General features: G+C 48.8%; 1 protein-coding gene and 1 pseudogene across 1 annotated transcript in view; both read right to left on the bottom strand.

The window, feature by feature from the left end:
• LOC149347422 (sodium-dependent multivitamin transporter-like) overlaps window positions 1–837 on the bottom strand; it is a 46,689-nt pseudogene extending 45,852 nt beyond the window's left edge.
• Window positions 838–15,203: 14,366 nt separating this feature from the next.
• Window positions 15,204–23,359, bottom strand: part of LOC149347421 (sodium-coupled monocarboxylate transporter 2-like) — an 82,795-nt gene continuing 74,639 nt past the window's right edge. The window contains exons 15-16 of the mRNA XM_089541579.1: window positions 15,974–17,437; window positions 15,204–15,230 (exon numbers count right to left, since the gene is read on the bottom strand). Coding sequence (XP_089397705.1) covers window positions 15,204–15,230; window positions 15,974–17,437 — 1,491 coding nt within the window. The remainder of the gene's footprint in view (window positions 15,231–15,973; window positions 17,438–23,359) is intronic.

Genomic DNA, 23,359 nt, shown 5'->3' with positions numbered 1-23,359 from the left:
TGCATCCAAAAGCGTCGGCCACCCATACTTTATGTCCTGGTGACGTGGACCGCGAGGCATCGAAGCCGAGATATCAGTGAAGGAGTGAAAGGAGCCTTCCACAAACCCAACCACGGCTATCCTACCATTCACCGTCCACCCACCCACCTCGACCGATTCTAACCACCACCCAGTTCCATATTCCAGAAGAATCTTCATACCAGCAGCTCAAGTAGCAGCGTGGCCAAAAAGCGATAGCGAAATGCAATTCAAAGCTTTGTTTCATACCGCCAGCATTACAAATCTCTTGCAGATGAAGTTACGGACCTAGATCTCAGCATCCGTAGAGCAAGACTTCCATAGACTTAGAAGGGCGCCATCACACGGCTGAGAACTCCTTGCGCTCTTAACATTTGAAAAAAGGCTGAGCGTACTTGAGGATATGGCAATAGTTTACATAGGATTAAGTTCTCTATCTCTCCGCCTGCAGGGGGCAGACAACTATGATGCGCTCACCTCGAATATGGAGGTCACTCGAAGTTCATACAGCAGTGGCACGAACAGATGTGTAGCAACCGGAAAGACGACCAAAGGCGTCAAACTGCACCACGTGATGTGCCACCCATATGCGTAGTAGTGTGCGGGAAAGCCGACGACTCCCGTTGAAGAATACAGTGAAGCCACCGACGAAGCCGCCAGAGGTAGCATCTTCAGAGCTCGGCTGCCGAGGAAGACCTCCGCCTTGGTGGCGGCAACACCCGGTAATGAAGCAGTCTTCATGAACGAGTAGTACAAGCCGAATAGCAGATTTCCAGCGGCAAGGAGTCCAAAGATGGCGTATTCAAGCAGTCGCACCATTCTGGAAGAACCTGCTCAGAGTGACTTTGGTGACTGCTACTGACGAAGCCTGCTTGCTAAACACTGGTAGGAGTCCCGAAGCGAGCTTGTGCTTATAAAAATGTGCTGTGTTCTAGGTTCGCTTTTAAAATTTATTAGTTCCATTAAGTGAACCACTGGTAGCTGTCGGCCCTAATTTCCACGAAGAACACTTTTATCCAAAGGACACAAGGCATAAATTTATACGCAGCTACAAAGTTCCTGCGCAGAGCACGGAGTTCACCCTTGCAATGCCTGCTATCATGTGGACGGCCAGATGCGGTGCACTGCTGTGCTCAGTGAATGGAGTGTAGCTATGACGGCAGACAGATGGTGCTTCTATGCGCGCAGTATTATTAGGTGAATTTCGAAATGCAGAGAAAATAAATGCCGCGCGGTTGAGTCCGGAGCGCTGCGGAGAAAAATTGCGATGCTTTTAATAATCACAGGATGTCATGCGTTCCAGCATGTGGTGTGCACCATCTGTTTGCGAATGTTTCCGCTGGTTTTGTGCACATTTTTTTTTTTCAAAACACAGTTCCGTGCCTCTCGCAAAATAAAGAAGGTCGAACATCTGCGCACATGATAAGGGGGACCCTTGGCCTGCGTGTGCCTCTACGCGAGTTGGGCGAACATTTATAGGTTCATAGCGCTCGTATTTCATGGCCGGGATACTGCCCATAAAGCTTTCGTTACTATCTACCACGAACATATCAATACATTCCTTGTAGCGGTTTTAATTAAAAGTGAGACTGGGGACAATTGGTGACTCATGCTTTTGCGGTCTTTGCGCATTTTGCAGCGGCTTTTCGCCAGGTATACAAATTATACGCATGGACTGCCCATAAAGTTTGCGGAATTTGAAGAATCACCTGGAAAAAAATCTTCTCTTTGATATAGGAATTGTTGAGGCATGGGAACACATATATGCGCTACTCTTGATAGAGCCCAGCGATGAAGCCCATAGCTGACTTGTCCTGAATTTGGTTAGGTCTAGCAGGATGGCGAAACTGTGTTGGTAGTTAGCGAAGGATTGAACCTTGATCTGGATGTAACCTTGTGTTCAGTGTTGGCGCTTTCCGCACTGTCTGGGTGGAGCTCACTGCCAGCTCTTGGTAGCTGATGGTGGTTGCTTTCCACTCTGTGGCTGATGGAGACGATATTAGTGTAGCCTGCCAGAAAAGTGTATAAAACATTGATCATGTTCTGATTCAGTAGAAAGCTGTACATCTAGACATCGAGGTGGATCTCGTCAATTTTTCTGAACCTTTGTGTTTTAGGGTTAATGGGAATCAAATTAAGATACACTCTCTAGAGACGAGGAAGACATGACTAGAATACCGGGGGCAGAAAAACAAAGGGAAAATGGCAGCAGTCGTTACAAAAATGAAAAGAATCTAACCTTAGTAAAGAATTTCCTTCGGACTGGAAAACCCCCGAATTGAGTTGAAAGTGTCTGTCGTGTCCGGTCGCTGTGTTGAATGCAGCGAAAGACGCACACGGTACTTTTAGACTTCGTTTATTTAGAGCCGATGAGGGTGCGACCAGCGTCGACCGAGGCAGGAGCCGAACTGGCCGCCCGAAGAAAGGAGGGAGTGGAGAAGCGTCCACGGCAGGGAGTGGCTTCCCAGAACAGGAGGAGGGTGCGGGGCCGCACCGTGGGGGGGCCTCTGGCGACAGCGTGCGACGAAGGGCAAGCGGTCGTTAGGAGGAGGATTGAGTGGTCGTTAGGAGGAGGATGCGAACTGTCGTTAGGAGGGGAATGCGAGTGGTCGTTAGGAGGGGGCGCACACACACAAAAGCAATATGGGGACGCAACACTTCCTTCCCCCTTAGAAAGTTGCCTGGTATCGTGCAGGGGGTCGGCGCTCACGCGTGGAGGCGCGCTGGCTTTGTGCGCTCGGGGGAGAAACACTTGTAGGCTGGCTGTTGTTCGCTGTGTCTCCTAGGTCTGTCCTGGGCGAAGTCTCTTCTTCCGGGAAGGGGTGCCAGGCTATGTGGGAAGATGGGGCACGTGCTCTCTCCGCTGGCGGACAGCTCTCAGACGGCGTCATAAATTTACGCAGCTGGTTGAGATGTCGGCGTGCTACTGTGCCATGTATGTTGACGAGCCAAGAGCGCAGGCCTATGCGTCTGACAATTGTAGCTTCCTCCCAGCGTGGCTTTTTCAGAAACTGTCGGGCGAGGACGCGCTGCCCCTCATTAAGCGTGCCGCAGCGCGGAATTGCTTTTTCTTCCCGGAACGTCTCTGCCTTTGGCTCGGGGAGGATGGCTGTGAGCTGGGTTCGCATTTCACGCTCGAACATCATTTTCGAGGGGGTCTCGCCTGTTGTGCTCTGAACCGTCGTGTGCTGCTTGAAGAGAAAGCGCGCAAGGCGGCGCTGCAGCGAGCCTGTCTGATCTCTTTCAAGGGCGCGTTTTAGCTCGGCTACGTAGCGCTCGGCTTGTCCGTTTGTCGCTGGGTGGTAGGGGGCCGATGTAACTGATGAGATCCCGTTGTCGCGATAAAACTTGAGGATCTCCGCAGACACAAACGGTGTTCCGTTGTCCGACACTACCTTGCGCGGCAGGCCGAACGTTGCAAATAGTGATCGGAGGTTGTCAATGACTGCTGCCGAAGTCGTCTGTCCCATTTGCCTTATCTCAAGCCACTTTGTGTAGGCATCTACGACCACAAGGAAAGTGCAGCCCTCAATTGGTCCTGCAAAATCAATGTGCAGTGTGTGCCATGGTGTGTCTGGCTTTTCCCATTCTGGGACAGGAGCTTTCGGCGGGGCGCTCCGGCTGCTCTGGCAAGGCTTGCATTCTCGCACCACTGTTTCGATGTCGTTGTCAATGCCAGGCCACCACATGTAGCTTCTGGCACACTTTTTCATTGCAACGATGCCCCGATGTCCGGCGTGGATGAGAGACATAGCTTGTGCGCGTAGTTCTCTCGGCATCACAACTCGGGACCCAAATATGATGCAGCCGCGATGGGTGCTCAACTCTGTAGCTCGCCTGCGGTAAGCGTCGAAGTTGTCCCCTTTGAGTTTATGCACGTTGCCTTGTTGAACAGCTGTGTAAACTAGCCGGAGAGCTGCGCACTTCTGCGTAGATGCTGCAACTGTGCCTGCTGTAAGCGGAGGTTCTGGCAGTGCTTCGAACATCAGAACGTCTCCTGGTGGAAATGGTTCGTCAACAGTTGCGTCTAGTGGCAGACGGCTTAGCGCATCGGCGTTTTGATGTTTACTCCCATTGCGGTAGACCAGAGCGTAGTCGTACGCTGAGAGTTTGATGGAATGCTGCGTCGGCTCGATGACACCTTGCTGCTCCAGTTTGTCCAACTCTTTTTCAACTGAATCTCGGAGAGCAAACGGCACCGGCCTGGCCTTCAGAAATTTGGGTTGCGCGTTGTCCAACAACTCCAGTGTGACCGGGGGCCCTTCGTTTCCTGGAATCTCTTCCGAGAATACTCTTCCGTATTTCTCTTGCAGTTGCTCAACCATGTTCTGGCTCGGCGTCTGGTGTATGCCGCATATCATCACGCCTAGTGGAGAAAACCAGTTTCTCCCTAGAAGGCTTGATCCTGTGCCCTTCACAACAAGCAGAGGTAGCGTATGGGTCTGGCCGTTGTAGTTAACCTGCACGTTGGCAGAGCCCAATAGTGGCAGATTCTGTCCTGACCACGTTCGCAGGTGCGTGTCGTCTTGTTGCAGGGCGGGTGCGTCAGATGGCCATGAAGTTCGGAACGTGTCCTCGCTGATCAGAGTACAGGCTGCGCCGGAGTCCACCTCGAACTTAATCAGCTGGTGATGTACGCTTACTTCTGTAAAAATCTTCGGTCGCGTGCCGAGATTCATGGTGTTCAGGTCGTACAACACAGATGGTGTTGCTGATGTTGTTCCATGGAGATCAGATAGCGGCGTATTCTCTGAGGCGTTGACGCTGTGATTAGGCTGGGAAGGTGACTTTATCTTGGCAAGTCTCCGTTTCGTAATGCATGCTCTTTCGATATGCCCTCTCTTGTGGCAAAAATTACACGTGGCTGACTGGAATCGACATCCCTGGGGGTTGTGTTGGTCGTCACACCGCCAGCAGCGTTGTGCCTTTTTGACCGATTTTACAACAACAGAAGGCTTGCGCACCTGGTTGCTTGTCTGGTGTACCGGCTCGGTGTTCCGGCGAATCCCTCTCTGCTGGTGACCGGCGCTCTCCGCTCGAACGGCGATGTCGTAAGCTTTGCTGAATGTGAGGTCCTTCTCAGCGAACAGGCGCTGCTGCAGTGACTCGTCACTCAGTCCGCACACAAATCTGTCGCGTAACATCACGTCCAAGGGAAGCATGGTGGTGTTAGCAGAAGAAGCTGCGTCTCCCTCCTGCCCGGTAGCTGTTGTCGACAGCGTTCCAAAATTGCAGTCGGCAGCGAGCTTCTTGAGCGCGGCTACGTAGGCGCTCACAGTTTCTCCTCCCAGTTGATCTCGTCGTTGGAAGCGAGCCCGGCTGTAGACCTCGGATGGCCTTGGGTCGTAGTGCTTTTGCAGCGCTTTTACGATGTCGTCGTAAGACACTGCCGCTGGTGTGCTTGGCTGAATAAGGGCGCAGACAGTATCGTAGGTCTGCTCCCCACACAGCGTCAGCAGGTTGGCCCTCTTCAAGGCTGGGTCTGTGATGTTGTTAGCTTCAAAGTAGAACTGAAGGCGTCCAACCCACGATGACCACGATGAGCCGTTGAATTCTGGTATCTGATTGGGAAACCCTCGCGTAGCCATGGCTTGTCAATAGCGTTGCGTAGCGCGGGTCGAATCCACTTTCTCGTCGCCACTGTCGTGTCCGGTCGCTGTGTTGAATGCAGCGAAAGACGCACACGGTACTTTTAGACTTCGTTTATTTAGAGCCGATGAGGGTGCGACCAGCGTCGACCGAGGCAGGAGCCGAACTGGCCGCCCGAAGAAAGGAGGGAGTGGAGAAGCGTCCACGGCAGGGAGTGGCTTCCCAGAACAGGAGGAGGGTGCGGGGCCGCACCGTGGGGGGGCCTCTGGCGACAGCGTGCGACGAAGGGCAAGCGGTCGTTAGGAGGAGGATTGAGTGGTCGTTAGGAGGAGGATGCGAACTGTCGTTAGGAGGGGAATGCGAGTGGTCGTTAGGAGGGGGCGCACACACACAAAAGCAATATGGGGACACAACAGTGTCAAAACACTATGAATAAAGCAGGCTGTATTATGCGTGGCCAAGAAAATCCATGCATCCATGCGTGTTATATTGGCTGTATTGACTGGCTTTCCTAGGAAGCTAAAGCGCAGCGTTATTTCACGGCACAGCGTTCGCATCTTTGTTAGCTAATTCCATGACTACGGCGCAACGAACGGGACAAGAACAATGACGCAGGCAAACACAACACAGCGCTTCAGCGTTCCAGACACAACACAGCAGCGCTGTGTTGTGTCTGTGCCTGTGTCCTTCTTGTGCCGTTCGTTGCGCTATAGTCATAGAATATCGGAACGAACTCGCCCAGAAACATACCCTGTCAAATTACTTTGTTAACTAAGCGCGATCAAGTTGTTCTAGAATATCGGCTGGTTGCAGAAAAGCCTACAAACCACACCAATTGTTATTTAACTAACTTTTTTTTCGGGCTTTGCAGGCTTTTATTTTGCGCGAGTGCACATTTTGTCTAAAACGGTGCACTTGCATCTTGGGCAAGCATTTTATAAGAAGTTTTCTCGTCGTCCAAAAAAAAAAAGTTTCCTTACTTACTCTACTACAAGAGAAGAAGCCACCATTTATTTGGTGATTACTACCTTTAATAGGACTTACCAAATGCGTTATCAGCTGTCACAATCGCTGATGAGTTGCTTTGAGAATTAGGCGACTTCAGGAGGCAAAAATACGCGGATTGAATTAGGACCCGCTTAACAGCTGCTCAGAATATGGCTGCTGCACATAAGAATACCTGCTTTCTGAATTGGAGGCTTTGAAAAGCTAGACGGCTCACACAACATTGGTCATGTAGGGCATTTACACGATAACTGTAGCTGGTGGGGCTATGTCGAAAACAGCGGGTGAAGGGGGGGGGGGGGGGGAGTGCACGTTTCAGTCGAACGCCTGTCTGTAGGAAGCTTAGCATTCGGTCGCGCTCTAAATGCACTGACTTTTTTCAGCAGCTGGCAGGAACACGACCATAAACGCGAGAAGACAGCTTGACGAGCGCTGATGAACTCTCGTGTGTCGTCGCTTCTGTTAGTGTTCGGCATCGTGTTGCTACGCGCTGCTGAGAAACGAAGGTACAATACTAAAGACCCCCAATGCTTGTTCTATTCAAGCGCTTCAATGCACCGGCCAAATCTTAGTCGATGCAGTCGTCGTTGACAGAGTCTGCGCATCTGTGATACAACTTGAGTCTTTCTACTGCTCTTTTCTGCAGTGGGAAGTTGTAACATTCGCAACGGCAGGCGAACAGGCGGTGAATACCGTCAACGCTGCTGCCGGGACCGGTTGCTCGCGCTCTCGGTTAATGCACCCTAGTCAGTGTCGCTGCTGCCACACTAGCGCCGATACATATGATCCCAGTATAGAGTTATGCGCGATATAAAGTATTTATAGAATGGGCTATAAACAGAACGTGTCTTTAAAGTCTATGGTCAATAAAAAGTCCATGCGAGGTCGGACTGATGGCAACGTAAGAATGTAAACTGTCACGTGCTCTGGACATAAGGCACGAGTCGGAACTGTGTACATGTGGCATCATCAGAGCGGGGATGGTGTCAAAGCTTGTGGCGTTCCCGGCACTGACGAAGACGAGGGAAAAAAGCGGGCCCGTTCGGGATGCCACAGCTGGAAGCTGAAGGCTGTGGGATGAGATCTGCCGAGATCAAATGCCATTTATTGGGGTGGCATGAGGGAAAAGGAAGAGAGTTTATGTATTTATGGGGTTTAACGTCCCGAAGCAACTCAGGCTATGAGAGACGCCGTAGTGAAGGGCTCCGGAAATTTTGGCCACCTGGGGTTCTTTAACGCGCATTGACATCGCACAGTGCACGGGCCCCTAGAGTGAAAAGTTTCACCTCCATCGAAATTATACCGCCGCGGCCGGGATGGAACCCACATCTTTCAGGTCAGCAGCCGAGCACCATAACCACTGAGCCACCGCGGCAGACAGGAACATGAAGAGAGGCTCACACGTTTGACTCGAGGTGGCAACACGTGTAATGGTGCGCCAGACAAGCCTATTCACTTTCAAAAGGCGTAGGCGTCGGTTAAAAGTCGCTCAGGTTTAACTACATTGTATAATACGCGTTACACCAAGAAGAATGCGCCATTTTCACGCAGCTAGTTGTTGGAGTCATTGCTCCCGGAAAAGGCATATTTGTGTTCGTGTTCTTAGTAATATCTCATCAGCGGAACATGTGACCACCCCGTGCAAACTGCACGGGGCAAGGGCAAATTTATTCGGCTTAGATGAGGCGCGTGGACGAAACATTAGGCGACGAAAGGGCTTGAAACGCAATCACATGAACAGCCGGCATCTACTTCACGCCTAACGCCAACGGCAGAAAAAGGCGCCGTGAAGCGGCTTGAAACGTACACCTGTCATGAAAACATCCAGAAATGACTGGATGGCGTAGCTTCCTGTGCACCTCTTTGACGCAACTTTCGAAATTGTGTTGAAGAAGCGTAGCTTGTTGGGCCAGTTGGTGCGTGTTAAAAAGGAATATAAAAACCAGCAAAACAGGACGCGTTCACACGACGAAGAAATCCGCAGAGCCAGTGCTCGAACACAAGTGAATATTTTATTTCCTAAAAGTCTCGAGCAGAGCAGGGCGTACATGCGCATAACCATACTATTGACTACATAGGAAAAGATAAAAATCAAGTTATCGGTTGAGGAAGTTTCCTTGCACGTGAAAACTAAGTCCCACTCATATACTGAAACTCTCTAGATGAAAATTTTACCGAAGTGTCGCTGACGAAATTAGAGCCTAACTTCTTAATCTTGAATGCTTCCAATATCTCCTGCTCTATCTGCGTTTTTCTGCGGCCGATGACTCGCACCTTATTGAACAAGGGAGTGCAGCTGTAACACTTGTTACAATGCTTTGGTAGATTAGCTGTGTTATCTGGCTGCAGTGACGTGCTGTGCTGTCTTAACCGGTCATTAATGCATTGGCCCGTCTGGCCGATAAAAGCTTTTTCACACGACAGGGGGAGGGTGTACACAACTAGTACTCTCACACAAGATGCACTAGTAATGTTGTGTGTGCATACACACTGTGTGCACACAATGCCCCTTCAAAGATCTAACGATCTGTGAAGCTGCATTTAACTTTTGTCACTGGCTTCAAACCAAAGGACGGTATTTGTACATAGTCGGACCTGACTCAGTATCAAAGATACTTTCACATACGAAACAGTGCCATGCAAAAATATCGGATAAATGGAGCAAACGTTTTTGCGAAATGGTTGCAGAAGTGATTACCCACCCTCGAGCTAACCTCAATCTTTTGTAGTAATGATTCTACAGCATATTCTGGGTATTTCATGCGCTCCATTTTCTCAAACTCATTACCACATATAACATGCGCAGCTTGTGAAGTCAAATTAGAATTTATCAATTGGGAATAGAGAATAAACTTTTCAGCTTTCGCTTGATCAGCTAGCCTGTAGTTGACGTCACCTGTAATATCGAGCATAACGTTCCTTGTGCGTGGGAATACCCATTTATTCAGACAGTACCTCACCTCATGGTTCTATTCATACGCCTAGCTATGCTTTATGAGGTTTTACAGACAACATAGCTGCTGTTAGGGAGTGAAGCGGCATATACCTGTTTGTCTGGTTTTTTCGCAAGTTCAGGATAAGCAAAACTGATGAAAGTGCAGTTAAGTATGGGATGGTACTCAAGAAACTGCTGGACGTCACAGATTATTGACATGAATTACGTGCCTTTTTACAGAATACTTTAGCAGTGCAATAAGAAGACACTCAGCGAACAGAATAACGTGCAACGAATCAGCAAGTCCTGGAAAGTGGAACTGCTCTTGTTGAAGATATGAATTAGCAGAAGATGAACGACACCTTAGGTGTAGCTCGGAAGCGTAAACATTCTATAATGTAACGTTTGCGTATGCTTTCTAGCACTAAGATAAGGTGTGAAATGTGTAAACTATGAATTTCATTGGATATTTTTCAACATTATTCACAACAGCGCAGGAAACACGTACAAAGGGGGAGAATAGACAAAACAAGCGTTGGAAGCGCTGAATTAAACGTTGTCTATTCTCCCCCTTTTGTCCGTGTTTCCTGCGCTGTTGTGAATAATGAATATGTACCAACTTGTTCCACTTTTTTCTCTCATCAATGTTATTTTTACAGCGCTTGTTTTGTCTATTCTCCCCTTTTGCCCGTGTTTCCTGCGCTTTGTGAATAATGAATATGTACAAACTCGCTCAACTTTTTTGATTAATATTTTTCAGAAGCTTATGAAAATTTCTTTCTGATGTAGGCAACCGAGCTGTGTGCACTCCACAAAACTAACTCCAGGAATTGAAGAGAGGAATAGAGAGGAGAGGACGTGAACCTTTTCTACCCTTAAGTGGAGGGAACCGGACGTCCTGCCGCATTGTAAAACCTAAACATGTTCATACTACCAGGTGTGATCCCAGTATAGCAGCGCACGAAGAATAGTCTTATAGCTTCGAGCCTTATTAGTCCTCCTATCATTTCGACCTCCGAAACACCACGCGCAGCTTTAGGACGTTAAACTCCACATACGAACGACTAAACCATACCTTATGAGTTCAAACAGATGGTAGGTGAGAGTGTGAGTAGCATTAAAATTCGCAGCTGTGACAGCCAGTTTTCAGGCCTTCTGCGAACAGGATGCCGAACACTACTTTCTACCGGGTCGTGTTTCCCCGTGCCTAATTATTTCTTATTTAAATGAACAAACATATAGGCGCTTACCGCACCTGTAGTATAGTGTATATTGCGCAGTGAGCCGTTTGTGTACATTATGTCTCCCATCGTGCATTGCGAGTAGCCTTTAAAAAATACGGCCGGACAGTACATCCATCCTAAGAAAGTTTTCACATGCATCCTGAACCTCCTTATATGAGATCCTAGCTAGAAGAACTTTATTACCCTCTAGATATTGTCACGTTGTAGTGACGGCAGTCCAGCGGTCAGCGATACAGCAACAAGGCTTGCGAACGAAGCTCTTTATTTGGGCTGACTTGTGCCCGCGAAAGAACTGAATCACTCGGCGGCAGCGAGAGGAACAACCGTGCTCGTCAGTCGTCGAACTACGAATGCCCGCCGCTCGCGGCATCGCACAATTTAAAGCCGGCAAGGAAACTTCGAGATAACAGGACCAGATCATCTAGAGTAATCTGGAAAAATTTAGATGCAGCTCTTCATGGCTGCGATCAATCGAGATAAGTCCGGACGCTTCTCGCGTCACGAACAAAAATGCTAACACCCCTTTCCTGCAGCCTTGAGCGGGAACGAATGGACACTACAATGATACGTGGCAATATCTTTTGTTGTTGTTAGCGGTTATGCACAGTGAATTCAAAAAATTAAAATCAAAATGGAAGGAACAGATTTTCCTAGCCGCAGCACCTGCAATCAAAGCCTGAAGCACCTGAGCTGGGGTTAGAGGGAATAAAAGGACAGGCAGAGGATAGGGCGAGGACAACGAGAGGGATAGAAAGAGGGGAGGGTTAGAAGAAAGGATAGGGGTAGGGCGGCAATATACACTGCGTCCAAATGCAGGATCTAAGCAAAATTCAGTTTCTCAAGGTTAGTAAAAACACTTTTCTTAAGATTGGCGGTTTGCATGGCGTACGCAAAGATAATTCCAGGCGTAGGCCGAAGAGTTCTTTCTTTTGGTCCTTTGTCCGTGGAATCCTCTATCGTTCAGAAATACGTAAAAAGGCCTTGTAATGCATTTTGAAATGAATAATTGCAAATAATACCACGGAGGTGCAACGAAAACTACGTAGTGTTTGCGAGACTATTTAGAGAAAGCATTCAATTTGGAGGGGTGGTCACAGTGCCCTGACTGATACGCACTTCTTGGAAAGGCGACTGTATGGATTCACAGTGAGTGCTTTCTGATATCCTGTGGCATTGAGGCTAAAGAACTTTGTCGTGTTTAAGAATGTCGCGAAGCGCAAGTGTACGTTCAAAGGCGTGGTACATACTATTGTACGCGCGGTTTGAGGAGCACATTGCCACTCCCAATTTCATGATGTCACCAACGTCAGTTGTACAGTTGTAAGTAATTACTCATGGGATATAAAGGGCGATGAAATCAAATTTTTGTTGCACGTTTTCTATTCCAGCTTAGTCAATACTGGCACAATGAAATCAGGAAGCTTGCGTGATGCGCGCACGGTCGGATGGAGGCCGCCATTGGTGTCGGATTTCTTTGATGCGCTGCATTAAATAGGGAAAACTCAAGCGGATGTGAGCAAATGAGAATTCAGGTTGAAGGCTTTCATTGAATTCGTCCCGCAGGAAATAGGCAGCAGGTGGCAGTGACATTTCAAGGCAATTTTGAGTCGAGTACCCTCGGCCACCAGGGTGAAAAAACGAAGAGGTGATTCGTAGCACCGGAAAAAAAGCTGTCAGACTTGGGTCTGAATGACAGGACCAAAAACCCCAAGAGGTTGTGTGAAGGCAACTCCACACGAACACCTTCCGCAACCCTGCGATATAGGCCGCATATACCCTGGGGTCTACTCCCCTTCCTGTAAACTATGTGGCCAACACGCCAGTCTATCTCACATACTCTGGGCTTGCTCTCGGGACCCCCTTCCTCGAGGCTTGCAGCTCTCGAATCCAGACTAGTGGGAGGCCGCATTGCCCAGTTCCAATTCGGACACACAGATCCGGGTTGTGACAAGAGCCCTAGAAGTCGCCGAACGCCACGGGCTCATGGCCACTTGATGGGGCTATAACCCCACACCATCAGCTACATTTGTCGGTCGAAATAAAGTTTATCCTCGTCCTCCTCAATGATAGGATAAGGCGACTACCGATTACTCCCGGTCGCTTTTGCCAGGGGGTGCCCTCTGCGTAAAGCCAGTGCCGGACCGTTACTCGCATCTGTTAAGGGGCCTTAAAGTCACGGAGGCCTTGTTGATTATTATCAACTCTGTTTCTTTGACACTTAGGTCACTGTCTCACAAATGCAGTTAGCGCCACAAAGTTAAAAACGACTGAGCTGCACTAGTGTTCTTATACTGCGCGTACACTCGTTCGGGCGGCGGGGGGCCGCGCACGCAGGAGCCTCCAAAGAAACGATGCTCACTCGTTGGGTTCCGTTTTGAGACTAGGAGTTTATTTGCAATAGTGACAGAGGACTGGAAGGAAGAAAACAAAACACACACAGAGGGAAAAGAGGGTGAAGGAAAGCGGGGGGGGGGGGGCACTGAAAAGAGACCACCTGCAGTTTCGGCCCGACCAGGCCCATGACCTTGAGGCGCAGTGTCGTCTTGCGGCTCCGATGCGCGGACCTCGTAGTTTCCTGGAAGCCGGCATGCTCCCCTGTTTTCTGCCCTTCGCGCTCCGGAACTCGGGGACCATCTCCTATTTTCTTCATCCTCCCCCGCAATGAGCTTCAGCTCATTTGTGCTGTATGTGGGACCTCTTCGCTTAGGAGTTCGAGAGGGAAAAGGACCTGCACTGGTCGCCGAAGCTCCCTTTTGTTTGGGAGGGCAATTTTGCAGGCGCGTACATTGCCATCTCTCCCTGGGAAGATCTCCCTGACTCGCGCCATCGGCCACATTTGGCGGGGCGTCCGCTCGTCGCCGAGCAGCACAATGTCGTCTTTCTTGACGCTTCGCTGCTGGGTGGGTCTTATTAGGTGCGCGGACCTGAGTTCTAGAAGATACTCGCGCCTCCATCGTTTCCAGAAGGAATCCACCATCGCGACGCGGTACTTCCATTTCCCTCGCAGTATTTCACTTGTTGACCCCGCAGAAGTGGCCGCCGCTGCGGATGGCAAAGCTGTGAGCCGACGTCCGACGAGGAAATGAGCCGGTGTTAGGGGCGCTGGCTCCCCCGCATCCGAGTGGACGTAAGTCAGGGGACGGGAATTTACAACCGCCTCGACTTCTGTGAGAACTGTGCGGAGGCTGTCAAAATCGAGGCAGCTTCTTCCAAGTGTTTTGCGGAGGCAGGTTTTCACAGTGCGCACCATCCTTTCCCAAAAACCGCCCCACCACGCCGCTCTCTCGACAATGAATTTCCACGATATCCCCGTTTCTCCGATGTATGCCTGGACTTCTGCTCCCCGCGCCACTTGAAACATCTTTGCGAGGTCCTTAGACGTTCTTTTAAAGGTTAGAGCGTTATCCGAATACATGACTTTGATTATTCCTCGGCGGGAGACAAATCTTCTGAGTGCCATGAGAAATGAGTTGGATGTCAGGTCACCGACAAGCTCTAGATGGATAGCTCTGGTTACTGCACATGTAAAAAGAGCTACGTAACATTTGCGTGCCATCCCTTTGTCACTGTAAAATAGTGGGCCCGCAAAATCGACACCTGTGATCTGGAATGGGTCAGCCTTTGTGACACGTTCTGATGGAAGCGGGGCCACGGGCTCTGCAGCTGGGCGGCAACTTTGCTTCTGACACTGTAGGCAGCGCCGAATTATTGATTTTACAGTTTGTCTCGCTCTAAGCACCCAGTAGCGCTCACGAAGATGGCATAGCATGTCTCGCACTCCCGCATGTAGCAACCTCTTGTGCTCCCGAGCTATGAGCAACTGTGCGAACTGGTGGGCCGAAGAGAGAATAGCGGGGTGTTTTGTGTCCTCCTCTTCGGCGCTATGCTGGAGTCTGCCGCCAACTCTCAGTATGCCATCAGCGTCGAGGAAAGGGTTGAGAGTTAGAATTTGGGATTTCTTGTCCAATGTAGCTGATGACTTGAGGGCGCTTATTTCTTCCGAGAAGCTTGTGGTTTGTGAAATTCGAAGCCAATACTTCTCGGCCTGTGCTAGCTCTGTTGCTGTTAACTCTCCCTCTCTTTTCTGGGAATGGTTCCGAGAGTTATGCAGGAAGCGCTGAACCCACGCTGTTACGCGAAGCACTCTGGATAAGGAGCTGCTGTTCTCAATATCCAACAGTGGCTCCGGTGCACTGCAGGTCACTGTATTGAGCACCTGCACGACCCTTTCCTCCTCGGCGCAAGAGTTGCAGTCAATGTTTGGGATAACCGTAGGGTGCTCGATGGTCGCCTTCAGCCAATCAGGCCCATTCCACCACGCTTCACTCGCAATCAAAGTGGAAGGCATAATACCCCTTGTTAAAAGATCTGCGGGGTTAGTCTTTCCCGGGCAATGCTTCCAAACTGCGGGATCAGTCAGAGACTGAATCTCCTGCACTCTGTTGGCAACGAAAGGTTTCCACCTCAAAGCAGAGCTTTTTATCCAGCTCAGGGCAACGGTCGAGTCACTCCAGCAGTGCACTGAAATAGCTGTCACATTCAGCTGCTGAAGAAGCGTTTTGGCCAACCGAGCTCCTATTAGGGCCCCCATCAGCTCCAACCGCGGTAATGACAAGCGCTTTAATGGCGCCACTCTTGTTTTAGCCATCAGAAGGGATACAGTGAAGTTCCCGTCTTCATTTGTTGTCTTCGTGTAAGCAACGGCACCGTAAGCTTTCGGGCTGGCATCACAGAAAATGTGAAGCTCCGGCTGGGCATGCTCTTCTTTCAAGGCGACTTTACGAGGTACGGAAATGTGGCGAAGCTCAGGGAGCTGTTGGCACCAAATGTCCCATCGGTCAAGTACATCTGGAGGCAGTTTCTCATCCCAATCTGTGCCTCGCTCCCAAAGGGTCTGAAACAAGATCTTCGTTGTAGTAGAAATTGGTGCGAGGAAACCGAAGGGGTCGAAAATACGCGCAGACGCTTGCAGCAAAAACCTCTTTGTGTCTTGCCGCGATCTCAAAAATTCTATTAGGGTGTTCATCTCAAACACGAAATCGTCTGGGTGAGGCCTCCATTCGACACCCAGGATCTTGGTCACTGTGAGCTCCGGCAAGCTGCCTCGTGCATTCTCATTTTCGGATAACATCGTCGAAAGTTCAATCGAATTCGATCGCCACTTGCGTAGATGCATGCCTGCCTTGTGTACAATGTGCTGCGATTCTTGGCAGATGCGCTCCGCCTCCTCAACTGAGTCAGCGCCTGTCACCAAATCGTCCACATATAGGTTGTTCTTGAGTATATTCGCTGTGCTCGGATAAACGTCTTGCACTGACTCAATGTGATACCTCAGAGTTGCCGCGAGCAAAAAGGGGCTTGATGTTGCCCCGAAGGGCACTCGTGTCATTCGATACTCCTTTATAGGAGGAAGAGCTTCTGACTGCTTGGGAGGTCGCTCGTACCAGAGAAAGCGCAAGGCGTCGCGGTCACTTTGGACCAGCTGCACTTGGAGGAAAGCCTTTTCTATATCGGCCATGACAGCTATTCTGTTGGTTCGAAACCTGATTAGGATGTCTGAGAGATTTGGGTTCAAATTTGGTCCCGCAGAGAGAACATCATTTAGCGAAAGCTCGCCTCGTGCGCTCGAGGAGGCATCGAAGACCACCCTCAGCTTAGTTGTTTCGCTTGTCGGTCTGACAACGCCTCGATGCGGGAGGTAATAAATAGGTCCCTTTGGGGACTCACCATTTTCGTCGACCTCCTCAGCGTGCCCAGCAATCAGGTATTCTCTCAGCGCTCGGTCGTAAGCTTGCATGTCGCCGTCGTTTCTTATCAACTTTGTTGTCAACGACCGAAGTCTCTGCGCAGCTATGGCCTTGTTATCCGCCAAATCTGAGGCATTTTCTTTCCAGGGCAGAGAGACCTGATAACGGCCATTTCTGTAGGTGACGCTTTCTTGAAAGCTTCGAAAAACTTCGTCTCCCTTCTCCGTGGTTTCTGTGTCAACGATTCCAAGATGTTCCAATTCCCAAAATGACTTCAGCTGCTTGGAGAGGTCGTCGTTTTCTTGCTCAGTGGTCACCAACACGCGCATGACTCCGGTGGTTGTCAAACAGGTCGTCGCTGTGTTTCTTGCCACTCTACCCTGCAGCGTCCACCCAAAGATGGTCTCCACGGCGACAAGCTTGTCGTTGACCCGCTTGACACTTCCAGTGGCGACGTCCCAGTAACGGTCAGCGCCAATCAGGAGAGAGACTCCGGTGCTATGTGGCTGGTCGTCCGGGGCCAGGTCAGCGAGTTGGAGCCCTTGGTCTGCAGCCAGGCTGGTAGCGGAGGCGTCAGGTGGTGGCAGGAAGTCCCCGGAAATCTCTGGAACCTCGAGGGCCTCGATTCTTATTACGTGGTCGTCATGTCGGCTTCGTAGACACAACTCGACTCTGTTACATGTTGTGATGTTTGGCGTAGTGGTCCCAAAGGTGTGAATGGCGAGACGTTCTTCTCCCACCACTTGAAGTTTGAGACGCCGGGATACCTCTCGCTTTACGAAAGTTCTCTGGCTGCCACCGTCGAGCAGAATCCTCACCAAGGCGCGCTTCTGTTTCGATTCCGCCCATGCTTGTGCTGTCTGTAGGAGCACGCTGGGCGTGCAGCCAGTCTGTGCCACCTGTAACGATGACTGCACGACAACCTCGTGAGGTGCAGAACCGTTTCTTGAAAGGGGTGGTGTCGACTTGCTGAGATCGCAGACGCCAGTAGCGTGCCGGGCGGAGCATTTCGCGCACTTGAGCCACTTTGCTGTTCGGCAATCTGCTGCTCGATGATTCATTTTCGTGCATTTAAAGCATCGTCTTTCTTTGGCCAGGATCTCTCTCTTGGCTTCTGGCGCAACGGAGGCCACGCAGTCTGCCGTAACGTGGTCTTCTGCCCCACAAAATGAGCATTGTGACTCGCTGCCCTTTACAGCGAAGACGGCTGCAGATGGTGGCTTCCCCTTAATGCTTGGCTCCCTCGGTTTAACATCCCTGTTCAGTGACTGTCGGCTGCTGCACTGTGCTCGTTCTCTGCTCTCCACTTCCGTTCTCAAGAAATCGAGAAAGTCTTGGAGCTCGTCTTGCGGAACGGTTGAAGTGGCAGCCTTCCTTCGGTAGTATTCGAGGCTAAGTTGATCTGGGATGCTCTTCCGAAGGACAGTTAGCAACAACACGCCGTACGTGCTTGATGTCACGCCCAGTGCCTCGAGGCTTCGGACTCCCGACTGTACCTCATCATAAGGGGTCCTGAGCCTTTCTGTGTCATGGAGGTTGTTTACCGGGCGAACACCGAGCAAGCGAGACATGTGTTCTTCGATAATGACGTCTTCTCTCCCAAATATTTCTGTGAGGGTCCTGATGGCAATTCCGTAATTTTCATTGCTTAGGGATAACCCTTCGATAGCCGCTGCCGCCTTCCCTGTTAGATAACTTGTCAGGTACTGAAATTTATCGATTGATGAAAGAGAGCCATTTTTGTGGATTGTTGAGTCGAATTGATTCCAAAATTTCTGCCATGATCTCAAGTCTCCATTAAACTTGGCGATTTCCAACTTCGGAAGTTTGGTTGTTGCCGACGGAAGCTGGCTCGTGGTAACGCTGGCGTGAACTGAAGGCTGAGAACTAGGCTCGGAAGGGTTCCCCGTTAGTGATGGAGTTCTTGACCGATCTTCGTAAGAAGTTTGGTTTCGTAGGGCTCTTTTTATTCTAGTTTTCATGATGCTTATCTTCTCGCTGTAAGCAGATACGGCGGCTAATTCTGCGTCGAGTTCCTGTAGGTCAATTTTCTTCTCAATGCTGTCGTTAACCGACTTTAGCTCTTCTGCTTGCTCGATAAGGAGGTCAAATTGTACTTCAAGCTCACCGCTTTGTGCTGCAGGCTCTTCTTGTAGGAGGGCGGTGGCTGCTGCGATGATCTTTTCGATGGCTTGACGTAGTGCGGCTTGCTTCTTTTGGAGTCGTTCCATGGCGTCTTTGATGGCAGTTGACTAAGTTCCCGGGTTTCGGCACCAAATGTTGATTATTATCAACTCTGTTTCTTTGACACTTAGGTCACTGTCTCACAAATGCAGTTAGCGCCACAAAGTTAAAAACGACTGAGCTGCACTAGTGTTCTTATACTGCGCGTACACTCGTTCGGGCGGCGGGGGGCCGCGCACGCAGGAGCCTCCAAAGAAACGATGCTCACTCGTTGGGTTCCGTTTTGAGACTAGGAGTTTATTTGCAATAGTGACAGAGGACTGGAAGGAAGAAAACAAAACACACACAGAGGGAAAAGAGGGTGAAGGAAAGCGGGGGGGGGGGGGGGCACTGAAAAGAGACCACCTGCAGTTTCGGCCCGACCAGGCCCATGACCTTGAGGCGCAGTGTCGTCTTGCGGCTCCGATGCGCGGACCTCGTAGTTTCCTGGAAGCCGGCATGCTCCCCTGTTTTCTGCCCTTCGCGCTCCGGAACTCGGGGACCATCTCCTATTTTCTTCAGGCCTTATAGAGGCTTTCAGCCCGAGGTATTGCCTCATGCGTCTGGATTCCCTTTTCCTCCAATACTTCCGCATACCTAGACCGGCTAGGCCCGGTTGGTTGGTTAGAAGGCACGGCAGCACTTCACTCATCTGGAGTACGTTGCGGCCTCTGCAGTTATACTAAATTCAGTTTACACTTTAGGAAACCATGCATCCTTAAAATTAAATAAGGCTATTTGAGGCGCACACCTCTAGTAAATTGCAGCTATGTCTGATAATGTCTTCCTTTGTCTATGTCTTCCCTATGTCTTCTTATGCTATGTCTTCCCTTTTGTGCAGCGGTGGGCCTCTGAAATTTATATACAATTAGAGCGAAGCTAAATAAGCTTGTATGTATTTTGCTCAATTTTCACTTCATCTGTTCATTTTTGTTTCCAATTTCTTTGTTCGCATTTGGAGACGGATAAAATTATTAAGATTCCCGCCTTGAATTCGAAGTTTTGCAGTGACCTCCATAACAGATCGCTTAACATCATTCGTCCGGGATAAATTGGTCACCGCCCGAGGGCTCGAAAAGCAGGAGTGCTGTGTTGGAAGCTTCTGATTCTCGGCCTCACAGAGAATGGTGTGAGGCACAGTAAGGGCGTTCCTAAAACTTCGTGGCCAGAAGAAGAGCCAGGCCTCTTGTTTCTAATGATATAGGTAGTAGTAGTAGTAGTAGTAGTAGTAGTAGGTTTATTTGGCCATATTATATACAATATGCCCTCGAGGTGAGGCTAAAGGAGGTAGACCAAGCATGCCTCCTGACAAGGCCTACACCCCGATCACACATCATGGAAACGGGGGCCGAATGGACATGAGATAAAAAAAAAAAAAAAAAAAAAAAAAAAAAAAAAAAAAAAAAAAAACAAAAAAAAAAAAAAAAAACAATGAGCAAACATGATCACAATAGAAAATAGTTAATGATAGACAATAATAAATATCAATTAACAATAAACAAAACATTTCATAATATGCACATTTAAAAAAAAAGCAGAACACAAACACACACATAAAAAAAAAACAACTAAGTATACAGAATTAGCTGAAATTTAACCGGGCGAGAAAAGAATCGTCAGTTTTTTCTTGAATACAGACACACTATAACTTTCTAAAGCAATCTGAATAAGAGACTGGTAGGTATTACACAATGTTATAATTTGATAATCGGTTGTTTGTTTACCATAATTTGTTCTGGGTCTTGCAGTAGATAGGGCAACGGAACGTAGACCATACGCAACGTTTCTTGAATTATAAGTGTTAGAAAAAGAGCTAAAGTCATGCTTGACTTTATAAAAAATATGAAGAGCCAAACTAAAATTGTATGAATGAAAGAAATTGCGAACATGAAATGTTTCGAAAAGATTCGTTTCAACAGATGAACTTGAACTTAATAAACGTAGAGCTCTTTTCTGGAGAGAAAGCAATTTGTATGAATCAGTTTTGTTGCATGTACCCCACACTAGGTTGCAATACACCAGGTGAGAATGAACAAGGGCAAAATATAGCTGTTTTTTAACTTGTAGTGGGAGGAGATGTCTAACACGATAAATAACATAAATAGATCTGGCCATTTTTAGTCTAATGAAGTTTATATGATCAGTCCAACCCAAATCGCTACGAAAAAACACACCAAGGAACCGGCAACTATGAACTTGCTCGATGTTAAAGTCATTAAAAAATAGTTTGATGTGATGATCTAATGGTTTGTTTTTTGGATGGAAGAGCATAAACTTTGTTTTGTTTACGTTTAATTGAAGTTGATTAACATAGAGCCAAACCGCTAACTCCTCAAGCCAGGCATTACATTGGTGTTCAATTACTTGGAGACTGGAGCCGGAAAAAAAGACATTAGTATCGTCGGCATACATCATGATATTAGGAGTTAATGGAATGTTTACAATGTCATTAATATAGAGAATAAATAAAAGTGGTCCCAAAATTGAACCCTGAGGGACACCGAATTTTATCATACCAAAACTGGATCTTACATCATGAATCTGAGTGTACTGTATCCGTGCAGTTAGATAACTTTCCAAAAGTGAATTTGCCACTCCACGGATCCCGTAAGTCTTTAATTTATGGAACAGTATTTTATGTTGCACAGAATCGAAAGCTTTGCGCAGATCAAGAAAAATTCCAACTGAAAAAAGCTTAGTTTCAAAATTGTTAATTATAGAGTTCTTAATATCTAACAGAGCAGATTCTGTTGATTTACCGGCCTGAAAGCCATACTGTTGGGGGCGGATAAGATGTTTAGCTTGTAAGAAATTGTTTAGTCGCCTATAGAGTACACGCTCAGGTAAAACAGAAACCAGCACATTCGATTGAAATGAAAAAATTGCCACTGAAAAAGATGGAGTGGGAGCATGAAAGTCTGTATTTCGAAATGTATTGAATTCAATTTTCACTTTACATCAAAAGCTAGACCATCGCAAAAAGCGTTAAGATCATTTTTGCTTTCGAGACGTCCACCTCGAATGTAGACGTCACTCGCCGTTTGTAGAGCAGTGGCTCAAACATATACGCAACCACTAGAGAAAAGAACAGCAGTGCTACGACGCTCAACAAAACGGGTCATCCGTAAACGCTTAGATAAGCGCTGGAAATCCAATAAAACTTTTCGAGGAGCGTAAGAGTGAGGCGGTCGACGAAACAGACAGCGGCAACGCCCTCAAGGTTTTTCCGCGGAAGACATCCGCATGGGTGGCGGCGGCCCCGGAGAAAGAAAGGAGTCTTCCTAAACAAGGAGTACAGGCCGAGCAGGAGGTTTGCCGCAGTAAGGATTCAAGACAATTGTGGAGGGCTTTACGTTGGAATGTGCTCCTTACCTCTTTTCGCTTTTTTTCTTAAAAACGCCTGCTCTGTGAGAGATGCGGACATGCATGAGGCAGAAAAGTCGTTGGAAGCTCTTATGTGGTGAAGCGCGCGCTAAATTCGAACTTGGCTTGTATATTGCATGCGCCACAGCTGTGCTGCAGTTGCAACAGGACTTCAAAGCATACCCAAACAGCGACTGTCACGCTCTTACGCAGCGAATTTGGTTTCAGGCACAACATTGAAGCCTACGCGTGGAGCCCCCGTTATTCAGGGTTTCCGCGGTGGCGATCGTGCGGCGCTTTAAATTAGTTTCGCGCTTATTTATTCCAAATATATGCGGAGACATCCTTCCTCACGCATGGTGCTTATGTATGCCCAGTGATATTAATTCTAAAATGAAGACAAAGATATTAGTTTGGTTTATGGGGTTTAACGTCCCAAAGCGACTAAGGCTAGGAGAGACGCCGTAGTTCGACCACCTGGGGTTCGACCACCTGGGGTTCTTTAACGTGCACTGACATCGCACAGTACACGGGCCTCGAATTTCTCCTCCAAAGAAATTCAACCGCCACGGCCGGGATCGAACCCGCGTCTTTCGGGACAGTAGCCGAGCACCATAGCCACTGAGCTTGTTTATCTTCACTGAGTAACACTGTGTCAATAAAAAAAAAGACAGACGATTACGGTAGTCGGGACTGTAAAATCAGAGAGCAGCTTAAGTCTTAGCTGTGTACCAGGCGAGTGGATTTTTTTACCTTAGGATGAAGTCCCCGTTCATGTTAATGTTCAGAGTCACTAAAGCTCCGGCAGCAAAGCGCGGCAGTGAAATATGATTCTATAGCCTGCAAAATTTAAATATTTCGCTCATTATCCACCACACAAGTCCAAGACGCAGAAAAAATGGCCTGACACTAGCACTTCGTTCTTGAACAGCTACGTCGGCACCATCGCGGGCTGCAGAATGTCTCGGTGGGAAGAGTGAAGGGAACTTAAAAAACATCCACTCCAGTGTAGATGATGACAGATGCCCAACACCTGACAAGCACAGGCTCACCACAAAAGTTTGCTTAGCACAGAAAGAACTGTAAAAGCCATAACAGGGCCGCCGTGGTGGTTCAGTGGTTATGGTGCTCGGCTGCTGACCCGAAAGGCGCGGGCTCGATCCCGGCCGCGGAGGTCGAATTTCGATGGAGGCTGAATTCTAGAGGCCAGGTGTACTGTGCGATGTCAGTGCATG

The sequence above is a fragment of the Amblyomma mixtum genome, chromosome 4 (assembly GCF_055824585.1).
Source record: "Amblyomma mixtum isolate Tamu chromosome 4, ASM5582458v1, whole genome shotgun sequence".
NCBI classification, from domain to species: domain Eukaryota; kingdom Metazoa; phylum Arthropoda; class Arachnida; order Ixodida; family Ixodidae; genus Amblyomma; species Amblyomma mixtum.
Note: the sequence above shows the minus strand (reverse complement) of the source record. Positions and strands in the feature narration are given on the sequence as shown.